At 57.1% G+C, this 26,344-nt stretch overlaps 4 protein-coding genes across 4 annotated transcripts; 2 read left to right on the top strand and 2 right to left on the bottom strand.

Annotated features, from left to right (window-relative positions):
- VOLCADRAFT_91850 (uncharacterized protein) lies at window positions 1–7,647 on the bottom strand (the record flags this gene model as incomplete). The annotated part of the gene is made up of 13 exons (XM_002951359.1): window positions 1–156; window positions 887–1,027; window positions 1,777–1,806; window positions 2,063–2,209; window positions 2,723–2,899; window positions 3,354–3,563; window positions 3,960–4,101; window positions 4,289–4,395; window positions 4,704–4,814; window positions 5,499–5,681; window positions 6,508–6,667; window positions 7,022–7,071; window positions 7,315–7,647. The coding sequence occupies 13 exons, from the start codon at window positions 7,645–7,647 to the stop codon at window positions 1–3; spliced, it is 1,947 nt and encodes a 648-aa protein (XP_002951405.1).
- Window positions 7,648–7,920: 273 nt separating this feature from the next.
- Window positions 7,921–10,187, top strand: VOLCADRAFT_120959 (uncharacterized protein). The gene is made up of 3 exons (XM_002951263.1): window positions 7,921–8,150; window positions 8,665–9,008; window positions 9,267–10,187. Exons 1-3 carry the CDS (start codon window positions 7,982–7,984, stop codon window positions 9,363–9,365), a joined length of 612 nt encoding a protein of 203 aa, XP_002951309.1. The 5' UTR covers window positions 7,921–7,981; the 3' UTR covers window positions 9,366–10,187.
- Window positions 10,188–11,579: 1,392 nt separating this feature from the next.
- Window positions 11,580–14,589, bottom strand: VOLCADRAFT_91852 (uncharacterized protein; the record flags this gene model as incomplete). The annotated part of the gene is made up of 7 exons (XM_002951360.1): window positions 11,580–11,826; window positions 12,150–12,323; window positions 12,809–12,963; window positions 13,328–13,409; window positions 13,687–13,868; window positions 14,245–14,403; window positions 14,479–14,589. The coding sequence occupies 7 exons, from the start codon at window positions 14,587–14,589 to the stop codon at window positions 11,580–11,582; spliced, it is 1,110 nt and encodes a 369-aa protein (XP_002951406.1).
- Window positions 14,590–16,288: 1,699 nt separating this feature from the next.
- Window positions 16,289–24,588, top strand: VOLCADRAFT_91853 (uncharacterized protein; the record flags this gene model as incomplete). The annotated part of the gene is made up of 14 exons (XM_002951264.1): window positions 16,289–16,309; window positions 17,518–17,781; window positions 18,534–18,742; window positions 19,066–19,185; window positions 19,760–20,001; window positions 20,744–20,920; window positions 21,073–21,182; window positions 21,228–21,377; window positions 21,584–21,628; window positions 21,994–22,108; window positions 22,315–22,520; window positions 23,049–23,085; window positions 23,481–23,628; window positions 24,240–24,588. 14 exons carry the CDS (start codon window positions 16,289–16,291, stop codon window positions 24,586–24,588), a joined length of 2,193 nt encoding a protein of 730 aa, XP_002951310.1.
- Window positions 24,589–26,344: the final 1,756 nt, after the last annotated feature.

Consider the following 26,344-nt stretch of genomic DNA (forward strand, 5'->3'; position numbering starts at 1 on the left):
TCACACAGCCACAGGCTTGCAAGTCTGCAGCGAAAAGGCCACGTGCTGCAACTTCGCCGCTCCGGTACCCGCCACGGGGGAGTCTTGAGTGGTGGCCACGTCACCACCCGCCGCATTCCGAATGGTCAGGTGCACCACCCCAGCCTCCCAATCCACCTGCGAGCCCAGGGAATGAATCGGGGAGTGCATAGTAGTAGTGTGTAGGAGTACGTAGTAGAAATAGTAGTGATAATAGTAATAGTAGTACTATTACTACTACTACTACTACTACTACTACTACTACTACTACTAGTACCAGTAGTAGTGCTACATCGCCACATGTACCACCAGTGTGAAGAGCTGAGGACGCCCCAAAACTTGGGGCTCGAGCAGGCGGTTGCGGTGACGGCGACTGTGGCAGCGACGGTGATGCGATGGCAATGGCGCGGGAGAGGGTGACTGGCTAGGTGGCGGGATGCTGATGAGGCGACCGTATGGACGGCAAATGGAGGGGAGCGGGTTTGGTCGAGTGCGGTAATGCATGTTGACCTACCGATACAGCCAACAGCAGGCATACCGGAACCCATTCGGATTGCGGAGTGGGGGTGCACAGCAGCCGGACATCAGCCAGCGTGTAATTGCGTCCCCCCCCACATAACCCCCAGCACATAACCCCGACTGCATACCCCCTAGCACAGCCTAGACACCCCAGCTGCCCATTCACAGCTCTCAAAAGTAGAGCAAACCTTTGAGGCACCGCCCATAACGAGCATCCATGGTTAGCGTATTTCGAAAGGATGCTTTTCATGCTTTTCGCATGAACTGACTCAAATCTTTGATCGCTAATGGGAAGTGATCACTAGGGAGAAACTTATATAAGCCCCCACTGCATACCCCCATCACATACCTCCACCATTCCAAAGTTGGGTTTGGTTGTGATGCCACAGCGACCCAGAGGTCTCAGACCCAACAGGTCCTCACGGAAGGTGCCCTCGCACGGCGTCCCGTCGTACTGTGCCGTACTGCTCGTCATGCCGCTGGACATCACCTGTGCGCCTCGACACCAGGCAATGTGTGCGAAAACAATTGCGTCTGAACAATAAAAGGAGATAGACTTAAAATAAATATTATATAAATTACATATTATAATAATAATAAATACATGAAACTTTAAGAACCTTCTCAGAGGAGCATGCAAGATTTCTCAGGCGCAACATGTTCTCGCGTAGCGGTTCCAGCTAGTTAATTTGAATCCCTAAGATGAATGACGAGTGAGGTGCGACCAACGAACTAACCAACCGACTGCAGCCGCTGCAGCTGGTGTCAAGGTGTGGGTCCAACATGTGGTCAATATAGCGCTACCAAATCAACTGTGGCGGCATGTATACAAGGAAAGGATCGCGCCGTATGTGCCGATGCAGTACGGTGCCGTACAGTGCAGTCGTACAGCAGTGTGAGGACGGTGGGTGGTGACACCAGGTTCTTTTCCTGGGTTTGCTCGTGCACATCCAGTCCAAAGCCATACGCTTCCCAGCAAAACCCGGCCAATAAGGCGGCAGCAGCCGCAACAGCAGTAGCAGTAGCAGTATCCGCTGAAGCGGTACCCACGTTGCTGTTAATGGAGTTCCATGACCGGCTCGAGGCACTCGACTCGCACTGCCGCCGGGCATCAGCCGGGAACCTTCTCGCCGTCCAGACTCATGCCTCATGTTCCGTGTCCGACTACCCAACCAACCATTCACTCAACCACCTCCCAACCAACCACTCACCCAACCACCTCCCCAACCAACCACTCACCTGGTACATGTGTTTCTTAATCTTGTTGGTCTGCGACACGTACAAAAACACAAAAAGGCACAGGGGGTTCGAATAGCTCAGGCGGGCGGCCACACGATCAAGAGGGGCGATGTTACAGGCGGGGGAGAAATCGTCCCCCTCACCAAATGACCCCCCCCCGCTGCTGTTGAGAGCGCTCCCCGCTGCTCCAGGGGGGGAGACGAGTTCCCTCTCCATTGACCGACACGAGGAACCCACCGCCACCACATCCCACGTACGGCAGCCTCACGTACGGCAGCCCTCGTACCTGGAGTGTTGCTGCGTAGGGTGTTTCCCCCCCTGGCGCCACCACCTTGATGTCGCCGTAGTGATAGTCCCCGGTGAGCAGCACCACACAGCCCGAGCTGGCGTTGGCCAGGCTGTGGAGGAAGTTGAGCTGGGCGGGCTGCCAGCACTAAATAGTGCGGTCGGTGGGGGGGGGCAGGGGCAGGGGGGATGGAGGAGGAACGGGGTGCCGGGGGGTGCGGGGGGGGGGGAAGGAAGGGTTGGGTTGTGGAGGAGACACGGTGTATCAGCGATTGTGGAGTCTGGGAGCTGCGCGACTACCCGGGCCACGGGGGGCCGAACGAAACACACACAGGAAATGAAATTGGGACACTGACACAAGACAGATAACCAGGCAGGCAGGCAACCAGAAACAGACAGACAAACAGACGATAACCTAAACCTTGCCGCAAGATTTGCAACATTCACCCCACGAGAACGAAACACATATCCAGCCCGCACACACACATGCACAAACACACATACACACACACCCGAAAGCACCTTCCCGGCCGTCAGACAACCCCAATACACACACATACACACACGCCGAAGGGGCCCAGTCCCCTTCTTTGTACGTCGGCTGTGGTCTTTTAAATTCTTGCATGTACCCCCCCTCCCCCTCCTTCCCCATTACACTCACGTTCCAGTCGTCTCCCGAGCACACGTTCCCCGTGTCGGGGTCCTTGTACCCCACACCGCCCAGAGGCACCGAGCCGCTGACCAGCAGGTGCACGGGTGCGGAGCTGGCGGTTAGGTGGTCGTACAGCCAGGTGCGCTGCGCGGCACCTAGGACCTCACACACGGGGGAGTCCCGGGCCTCAAGGGAGGGGCGGGAGGTGAGGGTGGGGTTGGGAGGTGGGGGGGGCGGGAGGTGGGAGGTGGGGTTGGGAGGTGGGGTTGGGAGGTGGGGTTGGGAGGTGGGGGGCCGGGAGGTGGGGTTGGGAGGTGGGGGGCCGGGAGGTGGGGTTGGGAGGTGGGGGGCCGGGAGGTGGGGTTGGGAGGTGGGGGGCCGGGAGGTGGGGTTGGGAGGTGGGGGGCCGGGAGGTGGGGAGAAACCAGTGCAAAAGGACAACTGCCGGTGTGCGTGCAGTTATGGCGGGGATGTGGTGTGTGTGTGTGTGTGTATGTGCCTGTGCATATGTGTGTGAGGTGGGGGGTTTGGGCGTTATGGGCTTGTTGCGAAGTAAATTCCCCCCACGTACCACCATCACCAACTTAACCCTCATCCCCCCCGCTTTTCCCCCCTCCCCCCCCCACACACATACACACACCTGTACCAGTCGAGGCCACAACACGGCCAGTTGGTCCCCTGTCAGCTCGTCCCACCCAGATCCGGATCCAGATCCGTTGCGGCCCCCTCCACCCCCCGTCAGAACCACCAAGGAGGTGTTGTCCGCGCCCACCACCAGCGGCACACGGCCCCACTCGGAGGACGCCACGTTACAAGCAGCGCCGTACAGCGGGTGGGCGCGGCTGGAAGGCTGTGGAGAGAGGGGGGAGTTTTACGGGCGGGGGCAGAGGTATGTATGTACGTATGTATGTACGTATGTATGTATGTATAGGGGGAAGAGGGATAGAAGGAGGAGGGAAACAGCGCCGCTGTTTGTGTGTTTGTGTATATGTTAAAGTGTGCGGGGGCCACTGTGACTCGGGGTGTCTTCTCCCCCGCGAGCGGGAGGTGCAAGGCTTGTACGGTGTCTACGGTGAGAGGGGGAATGGAAGAGCTCAGCTAGGGCGTCACCTTGGCCCCTATATTCCTTACAGTTCCCCTCTACAACCCCCCTCACCCACCACCACCCCACCCCACCCCACCCCCTCACCCTCCACAAACACACACCCCTTCCCCCTTCCCCCCTCTCCAGGGCCCCCTCACGCACCAGGCTGCACCAGGCCGCCAGCTCCTGGTCCTTGCTGCAGCAGGAGCCCCTCCCCGTCGCCCCCTCGCCGTCTCCCAACAGGAAGTCACGACACCAGCCCAGTCGGGGATGGGAGGGGTCGGGGAGCACTACGGATTGGCACCTGGGGTGGTGGTGGTAGGGGGGAAGTGCGGGGGGTGTGGGGGGGGAAAGACGGGTTCACCACGAACGAGTGAAGCTGCTGTCAGGGCAAGAGAGAGAGGGGAAGGGGATGGCATGGTGACAGGAAGAATTGACCAGGATTGCCAAAGGGAGGGTTTTCAGTCGGGAAGGCCGCCCAGGAGACCCACCAGTCACGGCGCATCTCGCACGGCATCGGATCGCGGTACCACCGCTCGTCCAGCAGTACGACATCGATGTCACGATCCGGGCCCCCGCCGTTCAGTGTGAAGGCAGCCTTGTTGGATCGGGTTAGGTTGGGGTCGGGGGAAGGAGAGGGCGTAAGGAATCATCCAAATCATTTAAACGAAAAGAAACGAAACATAAAATAAAAAGAAGTTTGTGCGGCGGCCCAACGCGCTACTTACAGCGCGAACCCTCTCTCTCCCGACGACACCCCCCCCACAAACACTTCATAATCGATAATGACCCGAGACCTGAATTCGGTTTCAACTCAGGTACGACTGACTTCGTAAGCTGTCACCTCCTGCGCACCAACCGCACCAACCGCATCAACCACCACAACCGCACGAAACCCCACCTCACCTGCAGCCCCGAATCCCCCCCCCGTCGAGTGCTGTCCGGCGCCTCCCCCACCGCGTCTAGAAACATTCTCTTGAATTCCGCCTTCTTGGGCATACGCCGATCACCGTTGTTCTGTTGTTCGTTAGTTGGTTGGAAACCGTCCAAGAAACGAACAATTTTGCGGTTATGGTGGTTAGCAGATGGTGTTCGATGCCGCGAGTCGGTACGTTGGCACGTCGTTAGGTTCTGATCCCCAAATCGCCCCATTCCTTTGCGTTTCGCCCACATATTCCGCCGGTGGTGGGTGCGGAACCTGAGCGATCCACTGAGAAGTTGACTAGGGTGACTAGATGATGGTGCTCCGAAATACCGGGGAAGGCAGGGTTTCGCCGGGTAGCGGCCGCAGGGTGAAGATATTACCCCCTGTCCCACACATCATTCCCCTTCTTTACGGCCGCTAACGGCACCGCTGTGTGATTTGTTTGTTGTCCCACTTATTAACTCCTCCCCCACCTACCTACCGTGGCTCGGTTTCCTTGGCGTCTGTCGCTATTCTCTCCTGCGCCGCATCTCTTCCTCACGTCACGTCACGCCACGTCACGTCACGGCTAAGCTTTAATGACATCCACGCAAACAAAGTAGCACACATACACACAGACGCACACAGACGCCCAGTGCACCTTTAAAACACACGCGCACACATGACGTCTGATCCTGGAGGCATACACCTACCTACCTACCTACCTACACACGTACATACATACACACATACATACATACATACACACAAAAGCACGCACATACACGTAAACCCACCCAGCCGTAGTCATGATCGTCGTACACCCCCATTATGGGTCGGGGGCATACCGCCGGGTCGGTGCCAGTGGGCGGGAAGCGACCTGGCTCAGCTCCGATTGTGGACGTGGTGGCAGCACCGACGGACCCGTGGGTCGGCGGGCACATGAAGTCTAGGAACGCTCGGTAGTCCGGATTGTGGATCTGCGGGATTGTAGGTCGGTGGGTGATGAGTAGAAGATAGAATCATGTACGAAAGTCAGAAAAGAATAACTGCCGATTTGGGGGAGTGGGTTGGGGGGTGAGTGGGTGGTTGGAGGCGAAGACGAGCTGGCATTGGGGCCCCGCGTATGTGTGTGCAGATGGGGGAGAAGGGGGAGGGGGAGAGGGGTTTCAAAAGCGCCGGCGTTGTGGGAGGTTATAACGCCCAATGCTACCGTGTTCCTACCGCTTTTTTAATGCCGTTGCTACTGCTACCAGCCTGCGAATGTCCTTGCCGCAGGCAAGGCATCAGATCTCAGGACCCCGTCCTATCGTCCTGCTGGGCCCCCTCCACCCCCCTTCCCTTTCCCCTTCGCATTGGACCCGTACGGCAGTTGGTGTCGAGGACGCGTGTCGAACTGTGTTAGTTGCATCATAGGACTCCCTCCCTCCGTACCGCCCTCCCTCCGTACCTCCGTACCGCCCTCCCTCCGTACCGCCCTCCTTCCCTCCGTACCTCCCTCCCTCCGTACCGCCCTCCCTCCGTACCTCCCTCCCTTCCTCCGTACCGCCCTCCCTCCCTCCCTCCGTACCGCCCTCCCTCCCTCCCTCCCTCCCTCCCTCCCTCCGTACCGCCCTCCCTCCCTCCCTCCCTCCCTCCGTACCGCCCTCCCTCCCTCCCTCCCTCCGTACCGCCCTCCCTCCGTCCCTCCCTCCCTCCGTACCGCCCTCCCTCCGTACCGCCCTCCCTCCGTCCCTCCCTCCCTCCCTCCCTCTTCCCCTCCCTCCCTCCGTCCCGCCCTCCCTCCGTCCCGCCCTCCCTCCGTACCGCATGTACCCATCGCTCCGTGGCTGCGTCCACGTCCCCCGCCATGCACTGCCCCGGCAGGGTGATGTAGCTGCTGGCCCCGCTGCAGTTGCACCACCGGCTCTGGGCGGCGAGGCTGGGCCCCAGCAGGTCGCAGGATACCGGGGGGGTGTCCAGGTAACTGCGGGTGACCCGTGGGTCCGTGGGACATGTTGGGTGGGTCCGAGCGTCCGTGGGTGCAGAGCGTGGGGGCCAGTGCGTGCGTGAGTAGCAGTAGCAACAACAATAATAGCAATTGCAGCAGCAGCCGGAGTAGCAGTAGCAACAATAGCAGCAACAGCAGCCGGAGTAGCAGTCACAACAATTAAAGTGACAAGACCGAATTACTTAGAAGCACCACTTTGCCGAGAAACCGGCTAGCATTGTTGCGTCCCTAGCCATGGCCTCCACGACTAGTACACCGGTAAGACCAGGAAAGGAAACTGCGGTACATTAACGGCACCTAGCGACATTGAAAGCACGGGTTACCACTCACGCCATGTCACCGACCCAAATCCAGGCATCAGGTTGAGCGGGGATAACCCCCTGAGGGGTTTTGGGGGGCGGGGGGGCAAGGGGCAAGAGGGAAGGGGGTGGGAGGAAGCGCGCGGAGAGGAGGGCTGGAGAGCCAGATGCAGAGCTGGACCTTATCCCTGACCCCGGATGTGACAAGAGATAGTCATGGTCTAGGGGCCATGACACTCCACAGGAACGGTCCAGGGGGGAGGGGAAATGAAGGAGGACAGCTACCGGCGCGGCTTTTAAACAACAGCGCTATTTTGCGCTCACTTCCGTCCATATAGGCTGTGGACGAAGGTCAAACGCGCTGCAGCTGCCAAAGGCCACTTTCCGGGTTGGCTGGAATTGGGCGTTTTGTTGCGTGGTGGCGTTGTCGATGGTGGGGGTTGCCGACCCCGGGGCGTTTTGCCTTTGCAGCGCCTGCCCAGACCTGACGACCGCAACTATTGAGAGTATAACACTCATGCATGATGCGAATCCGAAGCTGGCCAGTAATATCGCGGTGGTGCGTCTGTGACGTTGAGAATCCCTGCCGATGGGGATGGAGTGAATCGCGTAGACGTCATCTGCGTAATTCAGACGTTCGGTTTCGAACACGGACATGGCTCTGGTAGTGGCTTAACATGAGAACGCAAGTACAAGAGTGATAGTTGTTGACATTACAACGTTTAACTGTAGTTAAGGCAGCAGAGATTGGCGAGTGCAGCTAATCCTTATCAGTCGTGCACGCGTCTGTGCATAATGAATGGATACCAAGCAGATTCCAGTCGCTACGGGTTTCGGTCACCGCTCAAAAGCAGTAGCTCCAGAACCAGGTCAATAGAAAGGCACCCAATGTCTATGATGGCCATTTAGTGTAATCATACCATCCCGTCAATCATATATGCAACATATTATCTCCATTTTGAATCACTGCTGATCAGGTCTGAGGTTGACAATGCTCAGCTCCTTGCAAGCAAATCAACTGACAGGCCACTCTTGCACTAGACTCCAGCCTAAACTTCCCCTATGTAAGCCATCGCTCAGATCTGGCTCCACAGCATCCCGAGAAACGTCGCTAAGGAGGAGCGCACAATGGATGGTGAAGACGAGGGCGTCGACTCAAGGTAGAAGCCGCGAATAATCACACGAATAATCCGGCGCTACGTCATGCATACATATCATAGGTATCTTCGTAACCAGAAAACCTAACGCTGGACGGTTTGCCTGTTATCCGGATTTTTACAAAGGCCGGGTGTGCCCGTCGCGCGGCCAAGGGCGCGAAGTGTCTCGTGAGGTTTAGGAACTCCTGCGGTGGAGGTCCGGCGGGTGATATTGCTGCCTAAACAGACGATATGCGGCAGCAGCCTCTGTTCTGTTCCTGGGGCCCACTAATCGAGCCACCCAGATAAGGCCCACATCCGCCAACATGCAAGATCCGCGTAGCGCAACAGACCCCATGATCCCTTCTTCCCCCACCCATGAATGAGCAAATACCCATCTGGGGCGCGTGCTGTATGGGGCCGACCGCCGAGGTGAACGTGCAAGGCGTGCCTGCGACTCCCGGTGCAATTCCCCCGCGGGCCGCGCCTCTCCCATTAGAGGTGCTGCTACCCGATATGTGATCCCGCCTTCCCGCAGATAGCTCAGCAGCTGCGGACTCGCAAACGCTCGCAACCGACGTCCCCTCCGCTGAATCAACTTCCAGCAGTGCGGATGGAAAGGACGATGAGGTGGTCTTTTACGAGGGCCCAGGCTCGAATGCAGAGCTGATCCTGAGCCTGATCCTGCTGCCCACACTGATCTATGCGCCCCTATCCATCGCCTCCATTGGTCGACGGCTGTGGATCAGCTTCAAGTTTACCAACAAACGGCTGGTCATCACCAACACGTCGCCGCTCTTCAAGCGCACAATCGAGATTGCTTACAAGAACATCAAGGAGATTCGAAGCGGGCCCCGTGGGTTTGGTCTGTGGGGCGACATGGTACGATTGTGGAGGGGCGGGAATATAACAATATCATCTCCTTGCAGCCATCTGCAAAAAATCCATGTCATGTTATTCCAGTTTTTGTGTGCGGGCAGTACCGGCGGTCCAGTCGGATACCCCTGTGATGACGTCTTTCATTCATCCATCCATCCATTTTCCAACCACGATCCCTCTCGGGGAGGACAATCATTTTGTGTGTGTGTGTGTGTGTGTTTTCCGCCGCGTGTGCCTCCCCCTCCCGGCCATCATCAACAGGTGGTCTTCCTCCGCGACGGCTCACGAATCGAGTTGACAGGCCTGGAGAAGTACAAAGAGATCGAGGACCACATCAACCGGTGCATTTACACCTTGTAACTAGTGCTCGGTAATAGCGAAATGGCGGTGGCCTTCAAATGATTGCTTTGGAGGAAGGCAGGCGGTTAGGCCGAGCCCACGGGCGGAGAGCTGGCAGCTGATTCGCCGGCAATGCTAGGCTGGGCCAGGGGTTTGCTATGGGCTGGTTCAGTTTTGGTACAAGTTGGGGCGGCCATGCAGAAACCCTGATTTGGAAGGTTACAGGGCCCTGCACGATCAATGGCAGATTTCAGAAATCCGGGAGACTTCTTACATTGACTAGGCTTAAGGATGAATGGTGAAACGTTTCAATGCTGCCAAATGATGCTGCCTTCTGCATCTGAGCTGAACTAAGCTGGGCATGCAGGGCCAATAAGGCTGCGGTGCTGGAAGGCTCGCAGTTCTAAAGCTGATAAGAGGTTGTCCTATGGCGTCGTGTACCACCGAATGACGTCTCCGGCTGAGGTGTTGTAGCTCTACCCTGATAAACCATGTTTTTTCGACGCCACAAGGAGGCGTCGAAGTGGGCCGTGTTTTCATATTCTGAACCGCAGGCTAGAAGTGGCGGGGATGGCACACGCGTACTTTTACCAAAGGAAGTGGTGTGTGAAACGCTTGCGCGGGGTGCCATCTGGTTATATTGGCAATGCGCAATTAGTTGTCCGTCTCTCGCTCTCTCTGTTGACGCTCGGGACAGGTGAGGTGATGGGCACTTTACAAGCATATCCAGGCCAGCAGCCGTTATTGGTCTGGCAGCGAGCAGCAGAGGGCAGTGCGGTACACTCTTCCGACGCCCCGTGCAGGGGTGAGCCTTCGAGGGTCGCGATTTACAAGTCCATTTCCAAAAGGGCCCTGCGCAGGATCCTTACGCGTCCTTATGACCCGCTGGTAGTTGTACCAAAGCCCAAATGCAGGCCGGGTTTGGATTCAGTCAGCTCCCAAGGCACGCGGCTTAAACACAAATACGTGTTTCCTGGAGAGTTGCAAGGTCTAAGATTCCAGGCTCCTCCAGAGCGTCCGCTGTGACCCTTTTAATGCAATAGCACTGCGGACAATGAGCCGCTCAGCTCCTGGGCCGATTTTTTTACCCAGCGCGTTTCCATGTGCGGTACCATTACCAAGCACGTTGTCAGCTTTGATGAATACGGCCAGTATGCGACCTCTCCACGCCATGCGCACAAGCCCAATACCCAGGCATCTAGCGCGTCGCACCTGCGCCTTTTTGACATGTAAACAAAAAGGCCTTCGTCCACAACAACTTAAATAGAGAAACAAGTGAACGCTTGGCGACTTGGACTGCTTAGCTCCCCCTAGTTCCGATCAGCTTCCAGCCGATATCACACATCATGGAATGACCGACTTCAACCCATCACGTCCGTTGTCACAGACCTCGCGTAAACGTAGGACGCGGCGTGATGGCCCTCATCAGGCAGTTCGTCTTCAGTCAACAGTCAACGCTCGCAAGTAGCACCAGCTGGTCCCTCGCCGCGTCCGTTAGCTCATCCGTTCGTCCTAGCCAAAGCTGCATTCCTGCACTCCACCACCACAGCAAGATACCCCAACAGAGTCCACACCACTCCCACCCCGGCCTTAATGCCAATGACAATCTAAACCCAAATCAATCCGCACATGCCACGAAAGACTAAACATGTCACTTTGCGGCTGTGTTCGGGCCCAGCCTGCTACCTGGAAGGGTCCTTGCAACGAGCACAATTATCCTTGTTTTTTTTGTCTCCACTGCTGCCTGGCCTGTCATAAAGCTGGAACAGTGATGACGGCTCGCGCATTGGGAAGAGGCCCCCGTTTCAAGAGCGCACTCCAGGGAACCCTAGATGATGCTCCAGGCCTTTCGTCCAAACGGCTTCCTAAAGCTCCGAAACCGCATCCGGTAATCCCGCTTCATCCGACTTCACAACGTTCGCTCCAGAGCACGTACAAGGTCTCCTTTCCGCTGCCCTTGCAGCTAGTCGATAACACGTGAAATCCAGCACAGCACCCCAGCACCGCAAGGTAAACTAGCATAAATAACCATACGCATCCCGCAGCTGTCTTGGCACGACCCTACTTCTGTCAACACACGTAAGCAAACGCTCGAGCGGAAGCCCCGAAACCGGATCTCTCAACCAACAAGTCAAACATAAGCATTTAAACCGAGCGAAAAAGCAGCTTTGGACCACCACTTGAGCTGTGCTGCGACAGGTCCCACAAGGTGGCGCCGGTGTGAATTACCCCTGCTCACATTCGAATTGTTGCAGGGGTTGGCTTGCTGAACAGCGTGGCAGGCATGAAGGCCAGCCCGTCGATCAGGCGGGGGTTGGCGGGCAGCACCGTCCAGGTGTTGAGGATGGGGTTGTAGACGCCCTGTTGCCCGGGGGTGCAGGTGCGACCTACACCCTTACCGCTTATCCCCATGCGCCGCTGAGCCACCTCATCCGCCTTTTCGTGGTCCGGGTTCGCGGGCGGCATGTTCCATTGATGCGTCCTACAAAGCCAAGCAAAGAAGCAAGCAGGCGCGCCGGCAATCATGCCAGGAAACAGACAAGTTAGGGAAAGTGTGAGGCATACATCACGCCTGGTGCTTACTGGGACCGGCGCCGCCATCAACAACAGTTCCTCCTCCTCTTCCCTACTCGTATTATCCCCCATTATTCACTCCATATCCAGGACTGTGCGCTAGTCCAGACCACAGTCAAAACACGAAAGGAAAGCTGACGGGAGATGCCATGGGCTTTTTAAGTCAATCCACACTGTGACCCAGCCAATGGCCCCTTCCATAGCTCCTTTGAAACTCGCCTAGCAACTCACAGGGGATTGTATACGCCCCGGCCTGCCACCGCCCTGCGCGAGCGTGCCGTCGGTGCGCTCGTGGGCCGTTGCCGCCGTGTCGCTGGTGCTGAGCTGGCACTGCTTCCCTCCACCGCGGACGCCGTGGATGCCTCTTGCGTTGACTCCGAGGTTTGAACCGATACATCCCTATTCCTGCAGAACACGGACACGACCGGGACCACAAGAAGAAGGGGAACCGACGACTTAAGCATGGCCGCGGTAATGGGGCGAGGTCAAGGAGCATGGAGCCCCACGCAGCATATCATCAATAATGACGGCCTATGGAGTAAGAAGGACCCTACACGGCTCAGGGGGCTAAATGTTGGGGGTCAATCCGGTACTGAAAGGCCGTTTCGCGTTCTGCAGGACGAATGGGTGGCGCGCCACTCGCCGGACCATCAGCTCCGGTGGGCACACACTGCCGCATGCCTGCTCTCCAGCTTCATTCTACTCGCTGGAAGCCGCAAGTACTTATAGTACTTCGCACAGTGAACAGCTGCCACATCGAGGGGCCACAAGGAAAAGGCATCCGGCTGACACGCCACGGCTGCTCTAAGCTGGCTCCTTTCTTGCCGCTTAGGAGACCAAACGCTCATGCCGCCGTCCCAACCATCCACTATTCGTTATTCGCCGCGTACCAAAGTATTGGGTCACATGATGTCTGTGGTTGCACGCGTCGCATTGCGCCCAGCCCGTGCCTGCGCTCGAACTCTTTCTCCTTGCGCTGGGCATAATCCGCCTCCGGCTGGTCAATGTACTCATGTGTGAGCGGGTTATATGTGCCACGGGTAACCTGCAGTATGGGCGGCCCAGCGGAGTGTAAGGCCTCCCAGGGGGCTTCGACCTCAAGGCACTCGCAGCGGACTCATCCCCAGAAAATCTAGGTTATAACTGTCTGGTATCTAACGAACACATGGCCGTGCGTTTTGCAGCGTAATCACAACCGGACCATGTCCTCCAGACCGTAGTGCAGAACAAATCCTCATACTCCAACCCTCCATCGGGTCCAGTTACGGGGACTAAGGGACCTATCGTGCTTAGCGGCATGCATTTTGACGTGAGCGCGTGCACCACTGTCGATGGGGGATCTTAGAGCCGTGGGAGCATGCTTAACCAATAGCGGCAGGAAGCTATGCGCGGCACAGTCGCTGCCGCACCTGCAGGTATTTGTGCTCGAAGGGCGTCGTGGACCGTTTGTGGTGTGGTTCCGGGGCCGCTGACTCGCGTCTGTGTGGTGCGCTGCAGGGCGGCGGCGGCAGCAGGGCAAACGGCAAGGGGCATAGAGTGCAAAATTATGCGCGTCGAGGGGTCAGGCATTACTGCGCGACAGGGATTATCAAGAAATGCGTGTTGCCTCTATACATTTGTGGCATGGCCCAGCAACCACGGCTTCACATTGCGATTTCTAGCTGGTGTCTAGAAAGCTGCCCACTTCTGCAACCCAAATGCCTCCACGAGACTTTGAAACCAACATGCCATCGCCCTGGTGCTGGGCGGGCCCATTACCCCTCCGCACCTGCTGGGCCGCTCCTTTGCTGCCTCAGCGACAGTCGCTGCTGCCACCTCTGGCGACGGATCTATGCGATATTCGTGCATAACGGGGTCGTACACTCCGCGCGCCTCGTGCTGCGTAACTTTCCGCCGGCCGCGGTCTACAATGTGCCCTTTTTCAAACGTTGTCAGGATGCTTCCCGCTGGCTGCGGGCAAGAGTTGAGAGGCAAAGAGCACAACAATGGCACATTGATTTTGCCGAGGATACGCTTCGGGTTCTCTGGGATGTGCCGCCTTGTGCCCCTCATTTGGGCACACACCACGTGGCGAAACACAAACCAATCTCATGACGCGCGCAGGTGCATCTCCGTATACGTGAGTTTCTGGGTTTCGAACGTGTGCCTTTGCGTGTAGTTCAGTGAATTACAGCTGCGCAGGATGTGCCACGTGGACCTCGCACGACGCCCACGTATCATGAAGGTTGACACTCCGCCGGGGTTGAATCCTCCACAGGAGCATACGTACTACTAAGAGTCCCCTACGCACGTTATGGATCTAACCATGTCTTTTCATTAAACGTACCGCATGATGGTGATAGGGGCGATGCGCGTGTCGTTGATACACATTCGCACGACGTTGAAACGCAGCCTTATCACGCTGATGCTGGACATCTAGGTTTTCAGCATTCTTAGAGCTGGGAGGCTTCACTGGTCGCTGCAGTACGCTGACGGTCTTGACAGTCTGCGCAAGGTCGAAAGAGTTCCGACGAGCGATGTCGCTGAGAGGTAACGTGCAAGAGAAGCGTAAGCAACTTACCAGTGGGTTGCAGTCCAAGAAGTGCTTCGCTAATTGCACCCGATAAGCTGAACCGGACGGCCCATACCCATAGGGTGCTGTTGATGTTCGCGAGCCAGCGTCTGCTGGCATATTAAGCTTGTTTCCTGCCAGGTAAGCCTCAACATATGAGGCGTATACTGGTTCATCGCCTGAATATGTGGCCATTACGTCGGGGACTGGTCGGCCCAGGTCTAGACTACAATAAGGTACCCCTACAGTCTGGGATAATGCAACACAAGGAAGCCTTCTGATTCACCCTCGCCTGGTCATGCGTGATTGTGTGTAAAGGCGTTGGATCAGTAGTGGTCAACGCGGACGGCAAACGTTCGAGTACATACGTAACCGCAGCGGATCAAGGCGACGTACTTCCCTAATATATATGCACAACATGCAGCAGGTAATAACGCTCAAAAGTTACAGCTAAATAACTTGATATTACTGCAATTTCGTGCATTTGTACGTTCAGTCGAAACCAAAAGTATTTTACAAGACGGCCCTGTAGGCTTATTCATAGCAATCAATGAAGGATTTGAATTACATATATAGTTCAGGCCTGCAAAAGCATTGAGTTTATCACAGCAGTTAGCTTCATCCGGGGAGGGCTCTGCAAGTGCGAACAACTATCATCCGCAATAGGCGGGGCTTTTGCTTTAGGGGTACTAATTGCATACGTATTAAGGAGGCCCTGACTTGTGGGCAGGCTTGGGGGTTCGTGCAAGGCCTTCGTTGCTTTTCCTATGCTTGATATTCCCAGCCGGGTTTTGAGGAACCCTTTTCAACGATTTTCGCTCAGTTGTTATGCTCCTGGGGCATCTTACCAGAAGCCTATCCACCACACACCCTCGGCTGCGGATAGCAAGGGTGTCTTGAATCAGTGCCATACTGGATCTTGCGCTCATTGGCATAGTATTTTCATATCCTCAGTGACATGTTCAACTGTTGACGTGGTGAAATTGGTGTTTCAACAGCTGGTGTCTCCATGGACAGGTTCGGCTTGCTCAAGTCTCATCGATCCCGTCTCAAAGTGGTTCCGGGATGATTTCCACCACGTCAGCCTTCCAGGGCTGATTAGCTGCTTCGCGAGGCACTTCATGAGATCCCTGTCGGGGGAATTCTCCCTGGATCCCTTTATAGGCCAGCCAGGGCGTGAACGCGAGCCCCGCGCAACGGCCCCGGCAATGCTCTGCCTGGTGCCTATCTGCACGGAGTCATCAGGAGCCCCACCGTAAAAAACAGGGCCAACTTCTAATTCCAGTGCCCGTTGCCACGACTGCGCCTATGTTCTTTTTGTTGTCAGAATGGGAGGCTTCTGGCCCAATTGAACACATTTGGATAGTCATATCTCGGATTGAACACCATACGGCACAATCCACCATTACCACGCTGTACTACGCCATACGAACTGCAAGTCCAAGGCGATTGATTCTGCCGGATAGAATCAGCCATGGTTATTGTGTTCAGCAGCGAGCTGCCTGGTTTCGTAAACACATCCCTTCATTGAAAGTTTGGGTTCAGTGGGTCGGGCTGGGATAGGATCACCGCACGCTCCCGGCAGTGCCCATGCGGTGGCTCGCTCCACCACCCTGCCACAGCAGCCGCTGTAACACTTGTTTGCAAACATGGTCCGAACCAGTAAAACGCATGCTGCTTTTGGCAGGGACAGCATGCATGCCTGGCTAAAGGAACAGTGGCTACAACTTTGCGTTAGTGGGCGGAAAACCCCAGGTGATACAGACTGTACTACATTGGGACGTACATTGCGGGTGGAACTGAAAATTTCCATCTACCGATGCTTGACCAGCGTTCCCGGGTAGGTGCTGGCACCGCTCCGGATGATAGGTTGGGGGTTTCGTTGGTCGACTCGGCTCTTGATGCCGCCCGTGTACTGAGCTGTCTCTTGCAGCCGGTGCTCCAAACAGCCAGGGCAACATGGGCACGCCCCCTCGTTGGGTCCGTTGTAAGCTTTCGAGACACCCAGACAGCGTGGTGTTGAAACGGCAGTCGCCGTCCTAAGACACCTCTGCCCAACGACACCATCCGCCGCACGACCTATCGCCGTCAGCATATTGCACAACCTCGCATGCATCGAAATATGCGGGACGGCTGTTCCTTTACCAACCCTAAGTGATGTATAGAGGTCATATCTGCTTCCGATCGCCTTCGCGACTTATGTCAGCGTTTCTTCCTGTCTACGAGGGCGCAACAGAAATGCTTTCCAAGGGACCACAAATTCCACCGGAAGGGTCGATGGCGTAGCGTGCTATAATCGAATCCGCTCGGCTCTTCGGGCCGCAACAAAACAGGATCGACGGTGCGCAACTCTCACATAAAGCTCGGAGCAACCACATGGCTTTTAGTCCTTGATACAAATGTTGAGAAATTGTTACGTGTTTATTAAGAAGATGGTGTCTGAAAAACGTTAGGTCGTGTGCATCTGTCGATGGTGCAGAAGTCCCCTCATCCTTGTCCCTCTGGTATGATTTTTGAAAGGGTGAAAAGCATGCATACATGCATAGAAGCTAGCTGGTAGAATTCATTGGACTTTTGGTAACATTAAACTATGTCTCAAACGACATCAACGACAACTTACGGCAGGAGGCATTCAACTAAAAGCCGTTCTGGCTCCGCTGTAAGAACTGCTATATGCAATACCTCAGATGCTGAAAGCCTTCAACCTTCACGTACGTAATGATTTCAATTTGATTTTGTATATTTACCCGTAATAATTTCCTCAGGGCGTGTTCCCGAGTGGCACAGTTTATGTAAATAGGAAGGTCCCAACGGAGCCAGAGAAGGTTCCACTAAATATAACGCTACACACGTGAGCCTTATTATAGCAGTTAATCTGCTCTTGCTATTGACGAATTTCGTTACGGCGGAGGAGTTGGGGCTCTGATGGCAGGCCTTCAGTTGCTCTTTTATCGAGCGGCATGCATGGAAAGCCCTGCCGCTTTGAACCAACATTTTCGTGCCTTTGCTACGGCTTCAGCTGCCTTGCCGTTGTCGACGGCTTCTCAGGCAGTGAAAGGCGACGAGCGACACGCATCAGCTTGGCGATGGCTACCGGGAGCAGCTGCGGCTGGAGCCGCTACCATAGTGGGAGCTGTGGCGGCCCTGGCTATAGGCACTTTTGATGCTAAAGGCGATGCAACTCCTACAGCACAGGTGCCATCAGCAGGGGTTGGAGATGTCGGCGAGCAGGAGGCGACACTAAAGCAACTGCACGAGTGGCTAACAAGCCAGGGCGCAGACTTGGGCAAGGTTAAGATCATGAAAAGCCAGGTGGGATTCTGTGCAGCAGTACAGCCACCGTCCTCCAACGGGCGTGGCTGTACGGCAACGTGGGTTGCTGACTGCATGGGCATGGCGTGCAAGGCCACTACTGGTACGGTAGATGCAACCCCTGTAAAATAGTGTATTCCAACATTGCACGCCTCGAGGGGTCTCTAAGTCGGTGTCTGGCTGTTTCTTCGTGCCCGGGGTAGGCGTGCGCCATGCAAACCGGGTTTGCCGCCCAGGACTGGAAGCGTATATGTGTGGCCCTGCATCTCGGCGCTGGGCGATTAGCGCCTATGAACTTCCAGTGCAAGATGCGAGGCAAGCGTTACTCTTCACCTATGGTACCAACCGGTTGCCTCAATCGTGACGCTTGCCTCAAGGACCCGCAGGGAGCATATTCCCTGCACGGAACAAAGCCAACTCCTTTCAGAACATTTTGGTAATTCAAGCTCGCCGCAACGGCCCACATCTCCCCCCTGCTGAAACCGTCCAGACGGGCCTCGTCTTACCCTCGGACGTCGCCAACCGATTATTCACATTTTGCATAGGATTTCCCTCACCCGTCTCCCACCCCTAGCCCACCAGGCAAATTGGGATGTCCCAGCCAACCAATGCCCACTGACGCCGCACTCCCTGTCTTAAACCTCTGTGGGCCAGAAGGCTTGCTTTTATCCCCTTCCATGCACCAGTGGCAACAGCACCCGCTTCCTGCCCGACCTACCGACTCCTCATCGGGTCGGTTCCCACTCGTGCAGGCGGGCCCTGGCGCAGGCCTTGGTATTTTCTCCGCAGTCGCCGCCGCTGCACCGCGTCCCGGAGCTCCGTGGTGGTCGTGGCTGTGGCCGCATCGCAACCACACGTCCGGCGCGCAGCGTGAGCCCACCACGTTGGCCTCGTTTCCGCTGGACGCGGCGATCACCGTCCGCACGGCCTGCAACGACCCCCAGGTGGGGGCCCAATTCAGGTGCGCCGGTCGGCCCAGGTTGAGTACGTGCGGCACTCTGTGCACGTCTCTTGGGAACGGCAACTCATTAATCATTTCCGAGTTGGCGGCAGTCATGCGTGAATGCAGGGCGTTTGGGGGCACATGTTGCTAGGGTTTTTTGTTGACCTGCCTTTTGCCAGACAACTTTAACAATTTCTGTCGTCTGGCTGCTGCTACGTCCCAAAGGGAGTGTAAATACCTCAAAAAAAGGACAATACTGCGCCGTGGAGAAGGTTTACAGGTTACGACGCGGCTGCTGGGCCCTTTCCCGCCCCTCCCTCGTCCGCCTTGCTGCGCTACAGCTGGATGCTGGATAAGCACCTTTTGGACGAGCGTACGGCAGTGATGGTGTATCTTCTGATCGAGCGATTGCGCGGAGATAAATCACGATTTGCGCCTTGGATTCGCGCGCTGCCCACTACGTAAGTTGTTTTGCTTCTAGGCGGACTCGTGGGCACCTGGTCCTGAGGATGCATTACCGTTTTTTCCTCTTCTACAATTGTAGCGCCATGCATCGCCATATATATACATCGCCGGTTGGACACGCTGCCCTTCCAGGCAGCAATTTCTCGCTTATGGTCTTTGGGTAAATCAGCAATTGACTATTTGTGAAATCGCAAAGCAGTACTGTTCACGTGCGGTGCGCAGGAGTGCAGTTCTGGGTGTCTGTATGTATCAATCCGGTACACGCCGTAGACGCACTGGGCGGCTCCGATCCACGCCGACCCTGGAGAAGAGTCGCTGGCTCCCGTTTTCACCCTAACGCCCGTGTTGCCCAACGCACACAACGCCTTGTCACTCGCAAATCTTTGCCGTTTCCCCATCCTTCCACTCCGCTACCCTACTTCTATCACCACGCCGCAACCCTTTAAAACCTTTATTTGCGTGACGGATCAATTAAGAGCACCGGAGAAATGATGCATGATGTACCTCAAAAGAACAGCTCTGCTAAGGAAATTCCGCTTCCTTTGTGGCGGGGCTTGGTATTGTACACAGGTTCGATGTGCCCATCGCGTTCACGGCTCAGGAGTTAGCCGAGCTTCGCGGCACGGCGCTGCACCGCGCCACCGCTGCGGTAGTGAGGCGACTGGAGGAGACTTGGTCCCGACTGGAAGGGCCGCTGAATGCGGTGGCCCGGGAGCTGGGGCTACCGGCGCCAGGCTGGAAGGACTGGCTGTGGGCGTATTGCGTGTTTTGGAGCCGAGGACAGAGCTTACCGGTGCCGGAGTCAGGATCTGGTGCGTGCGCTGGTCATGGTGGTAATGGCGATGGTGGCGAATAGTGGCTTTGTTTTTTGTTATTGTCGAAGCTGATCGCTTTTGACAGCAAACGCCGGACAAAGGAGAGGGCAGAGAATGTAGTAGCTGGTACGGCACAGTACGGCACACATAACGTCTCAAATACGCGCTAAGCGCGTCCACCAGCATCTCGAGAGGCCTTTTCGGCCGGGCCAGCTACTACAGAGGGCATGACATGTGGCCCCGGCTGTCACGAACTCTTTTGGCTGCCGGAAGAGCGGTGCCAGTGAGTTACGATCACCTCTCCGGACCTGGGCTGGCTTTACCCGCCCTGTCTCCTCCCCTCGCCACGGACGCCTTTCGGTCAGTTCTTTCGGTTGCTACTATCTTGCCCTGGCAGCAGCTTCAATCGCGTGCGGTTCGTCTTCCCCTCGCCACACTCTGGGCCGCATCCTGCGCCTTCTGCAGTCGTAGCGCCTTGCTGAAAAAACACTTCTCTTCGCATCTTCTTCACTTCGCGGGAAGTGTTCCATGCCATCCCCTTGTCTTTTGGCCTCCTGCTCTGACCGCGCCTCACCTGACACTCCTGACACCGACTCTGACATGACCTGGGCTGACGTGTTCGCCGCCGTGACGTGTCATCTGCGGTCTCTATATCCGCCGCCGGCGCCGCCGCCGGTGCCCACAACCCACTGCACTCCCTCCGCTGTGACGACGTCTCCCCCCCGCCGCCGGCGCTCAGCGTCTAGTGCCCTTGTGGGTCACTCGTCGAAGGGCAGCGACAAGATCCCCATTCAAATCCTGGAGGGCCTGGTGCCAGGACTGGACTTCTGCAACCACCGCCTCGGGCCGCCTCCGCAGTGCTGGTGGGAGGTGGTGGCGCCTGAGCGACCCAAGGGATCGCCAGCCGCAGGGCCCGGTGAGCCGCATTGCTCTGGTGCCTTGCCTCTCGTCCTACTCCCCTACCGCCTGGTTGCGTACCGCCTGGTTTTGCCAACCCACGCACATGCGGTGGAAAGAAAACAGCAGTGCCGTCGTTTCTTTATGTCGCTCCGCTCGGCCGCCCTGCAGGCTCGCCGGCGTCCGCGTCCTGCTCGGCATCGTCACCGTCGTCATTGCAAGCCTCATCCGCACGCAGCCACAGCCTTGGAGCCCCCGATAGTGCTTCTCTGGGAGCCACGGTCAGCACCCCGGGGCCCACCGCGGGGCCCACCGTCCGGTTGCAGCTCCATGGGGGGGCTCATGTGAGGCCTGGAGAGGAGCTTTACATTAGCTATGGCGAAAAATCGAATGAAGAGCTGCTGATGCTGTATGGCTTTGCGCTGGAGGACAACCCGCACGATCACCTCATGCTCTACTGCCCGCTGCCGCCGCGGGTAGGTGAGAAGCAGAGGGAGCAACTTCGCACCTACCCAGTAGCAAGGCAGGGGTGGTGGAGGGTCGGGGGGCATTGTGCTGTGCTGCACTGAGCTGTGCTTTGCAGGGTAAGCAACACTATATTCCTGTAGTGTGCATACGCACGTTCGAAACCCCCTCTCGACTCTTCCCGCGCACCGGGCTTCATCTGTTTTCTCTTCTGCAGGCGGAATGGGACGACGTGATGTATGCGAGGATGGAGCTGCTGCAGGTGAGGACCTCGGTCGTGCTTGGGAGAGGCAGGAAGAACGCGCCGTGGTCAGGAAGTGAAGGCTTTTGCGTGCAATGCCTCGCGACATCTTTTTGTTTGACGTCCAGCGGCAGGATTCCTGCCAACACCACACGAGGATGGGCGGGTAGATTAGTGTGCGCAGCAGCCGACAGGGCTCTTGGTCGGGGTCTGTTTTATCTACACCTACTACGAGTTCCCGGATTCGCCCCCCGCGGATTCGCTCGCGTCCCCGTCCGGTTGTTTTTTGCGTAATTCCGTTTCGTGTCTGGCTTCTGTGGGCCCCTACCCTTTTGTTTCCTTGTTTCCTTGTATGACTTCCGTGGGGTACTTGGCCGACCGCGCAGGCCTACGGGTTACGGCCGCAGTTCTTTCTGCCACATCCCGACCTGGTACTAGCTGCGTCGTCAGGCTCGGCAGTGGGGAGTCACAAAGGCAAGGCGAGCGACCGCAAGCGAGCAGGTGGATCTGGGCCCCTTTGGATAGATAAGAGGTGCACCCAGTCTGAGAGGGATTCACTGTGTTCGGGAGACTGCAGCAACGGGGCTGAAAGCGGGCGGATGGCTCGTTTTTGCATTCAGGCTGTTTGAACCGCCATATTCCCATAGTCGGTTTGCATCTGCTCCCCCCCCACCCGGGCCAGTGACTTCCTCCTTCCGTCCCTGCAGGCGGCAGCGCAGCAGCCCTCGTGTCGGCTTCATTCCCCGCTGCAGCGGCGGCCGCGGCCACGAGGTTCACCGCCACGGATGCGGCTGACTCTGACGCGGGAGGGGCGTCTAAGCCTCCCCTGGAGCTGCCCCCCGAGGTCCTGGACACGCTGGAGGTCTTTGTGCTCAACTTCCAGGAGCTGGCGGTCCGCAGCAACGCGTTGCAGGTGGGGGGGACGTTACAAGTAAGGCCCGTGGGTACTCGCTATCTGGGCGGTCTGGATAAGGCGGGTGGCTGGTGGCCTTGCTAATTGGCAGTACGAAGAGGGAAGGGCGTCCAGAGGAGGGCCGTAGGGGGCCGTGTACAGGACGGCGCAAGCTGCCGGTGCCAACATGCACCGGCTGACTGAGGCTAGTCCTCGCGTGGGAACGTTGGGTCCATCCTTACCGCTACTAGCCAAACAGCTCTTGCCAGCCAGCTTAGCTGTGTCCATGTTTGTGCTGCAGCCGCTTGCCGTGCACGGTGAAACTGTGCGTTTCATCGAGGCCATGTGCTGGCGGCCACGTTTCTTAGGGGCCCGTTTGTTGGGTGGTTTGCGTGCCATTAGGCTGGCAGGGTCTTGCCGTCCCATTCATCTGTCGCGCACCGCTTCCGGCCCCATGTGTGGCCTGTGTGCTGTTGGGGAGGGAGAGAATGAGGCCTGCTCCTGCCCTGTAACGCACCCATGCTGGCGCGCGTTTTCGAACACCCCTAGGCGAAGATGGAGGAGCGCCGGGCTGCACGAGCTGCAGGTACGGGGCTCCTGGGGCGCGCGGCATCTTATTTACAGTGTTTAGTCCCCTTCAGGCCCGCCTTTCCTCGGGGATCCCTTCCTGTGTGAACCTACGTGGTGTGCATCACACGTGCGGTGACGCACCCACCGCCCTACCATCGCTCTCTTTTTCCTCCTGGAGAGGACCAACAATAACGGAGGAGGGGAGGAGAAGCTGCTTTTCACAGCTTGTGGCCCATTTCGCACGTCTGATTTACACGTTACACCTTTTACGTGAACGAAGCAAGTGCGCCGGTCAGGCCGTCAGCACATCGTTCTATGTCCGATGGGAATACCCTCGAAGCTCGTGTGTTTTACCGGGTTTGTCACTTCGCCCCGCAAGCGTTGGCCCCGCGCCTCCTACCATGTCCACAGGCACTCCGCTGGCTGCTATGTCACAGCACAGCCCCGTGCTGGAGCTGGCATCGCTGCGCAGCCGCTACGAGCGCATGAGCACTGCGGAGCTACGACACTACCTGCAGGCCCTGGGCCTGCGCATGGCGACCCTGACCACATTCATACGGTGGGGCGAAGGGAGCGGCGGGATGGGGGCTGGGGACAAGGTCATGGGATAGATTGAGGGGGCAACAGGAAGGCTGGCGTTATCACGATGACCATGATCCCCATGGTCATGCCAGGATGTGCTGGGTATCCTTTCTCCAACCGTCTGTCGATGTCGCGGGGTGTACGTTTTTGCATCTACGTGTAGCACTGCAAGAGGGCGCGACGATGCGGCAACCATATGCCTGCCGAAGCAAAACGTTGCAGGCCACGGGGATATGACAGCTTGCATAGCGGCAGATGCAGCAGGACCGGAAGCTGCACTGCTTCGACGCCTTTTTCCCTTTACTACGTCTTCCACATGTATCGCACGGTCACCTGCGCCGCGCGCTGACGCCCTCTGCGGAGGCGGAGTGTCCCTACGGCTCACGGCAGGGAAAGGCGTGCATCGCGATCCTTAACATGCACAACTAACCACCACTGTATCCCCAAGATTTATTAGTTTGTTGCTGGAAGCCACTGCCCGGGCGTACAGATGAAATGCCTCCCAGATTGCAACAAGGTCCTTGTTGCCTTCAGCACCTTCTCCTCCCCTTCCCCCCTGCGTTGTGTCTCTCTCTCTCCCTTTGGCAGGCTCCTAGAGATCAAGGCAACAGAGCTGGAGGGCAGCGAGGGCACAGGCCCGTTAGAGGAAGACGAACGGCTCTTGCAGACCTTAGCACAGCCTACGGCACCATCAGCGACTGGTGGTGCTGCTGGTGCTGCGGCGGGCACTGCCAGTGCTACTGCGGCGGCGCAGCAGCAGGAAGCAGAGCAGCGGGAACGCCGCCTGCGAGCCGCGCTGGTGTATCGGGTGGGGCAGAAGCGGCTGGCACGAGCGTGGCTGGTGCGGGCAAAGGGCGAGCTCCAGAACATGCTGGCGTTGATGCGGGATATGCAGTTCCGGCAAGATGTGCTGGAACGGGGCGCCACCCAGCAATAGTGGGGCACACGGAGTGGCTAGGGCACAGGTGGCGGGCTGACCCTGGCAGCTTCGCAGGCAATGGCACACGTGACAACACCGCGGGTCTGGTGCTGGTGGCTGCAGTGCGTGTGCAGCAGTTGTGGCGTATCGTGAGCCTTTGGTTCGCGTTTTCACTTCCTGGTGTGTAAAACCCGGTATCTTGGGCAGGGTCTGTGTCAGGGTGCCTGTCTGGAATGGGCGTAGTCCATTGCCTCTTGTATAGCTTTTAGTCCAGAGCTAGGGGCCGAGGCAAGACTGTAATTATACAGGAGGAACACGGTGCAGCGCCCTCCTTGGTAAAGGTGGGTGGGGTGCGGCATCCATCCCAGGCAGGACGTTGCTGGGTGCATCTGAGTGCGGGGGTAGCGCCCTCGCGCCCAGGTCCCAGCATTTGGGCTTCGATAAAGCAGCCGGATGATTGGAGTGCTTTGGACACCTTAGATGGTTTTGGTGGTAGTGGTGTTCCCGGCTACGCTTTTAGTAGGTGAAGCAGCTTTTGTGAGGAGGTTTGCGGCGCTGAGTTACCGCAAAGTCAAGATGTTCTGAACGGCCAGCTGCGCTGTTTGGCAGAAAGTACTGCTGCGCATTAGGGTGGGTTGCGCTCTCTCTTTCTTTCAGTGCGCCGAAGTTCACATTTGCCCTAACTTTTGAAAACACTTGTTGTGGGGTTTTGCTACGTCTGCGGGAATACATCACGATCCCTATGGGCATTCCCCCAACCCCCTCCGCTGCCAACCTCGTCCTCGCCTGGTTCGAGTTTCACTTCCTGCGGAAGACTACAAACCGCCTATCGATATTGCTATGGACGCTGCTCGGGCAATGCTTCCTCGCTTCAGCTTCACGAATCGCTTCCTTTGACGACCTATCCTCGGTCGATAAGTTCTTTTACCTTGCAGCTTTCTTTCACCAAAAGAGCGTCTACCCCCACACCGACTGAAAGGCATTTATCCAGCAGAGCACTTCCCCTTCCTCGATGTCTAGCTCGTCCACCAGCCCGTCGCCATTTAAAGACGCACGTTCAGCCAGATAGCTGTGACAAGCGGGAGCAGCCAGCGTTGGCACACGTTTGTCTGCCCCAATACGTACCGGCACCCTCCAAAGACCGCCAAACGGAATATCTTCACCAGCCAGTTTCTGCTACGGGGTGTCATCCTGAATGTGGACAGTTTGCGTAGAGATGACGCGCCTGATCAGGACCACCGGTTGCATCAACTGCTGCTGCGGACTAGCGATGAGCTGCACCCCACTGCCTTCTGGCTCTTCCAGCGGGCTTTGCACATGGCCCCCTTTCACAGGGCATTCGGGCAAATGTCTGAGACCTACAACGCGGCCCCTGAACTCCGCTCCCCTTCCATCCTTCTCCAAGAATTCCCCCTTCCCTCCTCTTCCTTTTCCGCCCCCTTTTTCCCCCCCTTTGTAACCTACCCACCAAACTAACCCGCGTGCCCGTCCTCCCCAGCACCTCCACAAACAACATCCCACAGAATCATCACCTTCGACATTTTCCTCGTCGTTAAACCCCTCTTACAGCATCAAGGCTCTTCCCTTTCCTTTCATACAATACCCCTCTGTCTATCTTTTGCTCCAGCTGGCTCCAGCACCTTTCCCGTGCCTCGTCGCTGCCCATTTACTTACTACTCCGACATTTGCTTTCTACCTCTAATTACTTCTTTTTCCTCTAAACCCTAAGTTAATACCGGCGCGCCGCACGTACATCCCTGCCTTTGCAGTTGCA

This window comes from Volvox carteri (assembly GCF_000143455.1).
Source record: "Volvox carteri f. nagariensis unplaced genomic scaffold VOLCAscaffold_23, whole genome shotgun sequence".
Taxonomy (NCBI): Eukaryota; Viridiplantae; Chlorophyta; class Chlorophyceae; order Chlamydomonadales; family Volvocaceae; genus Volvox; species Volvox carteri.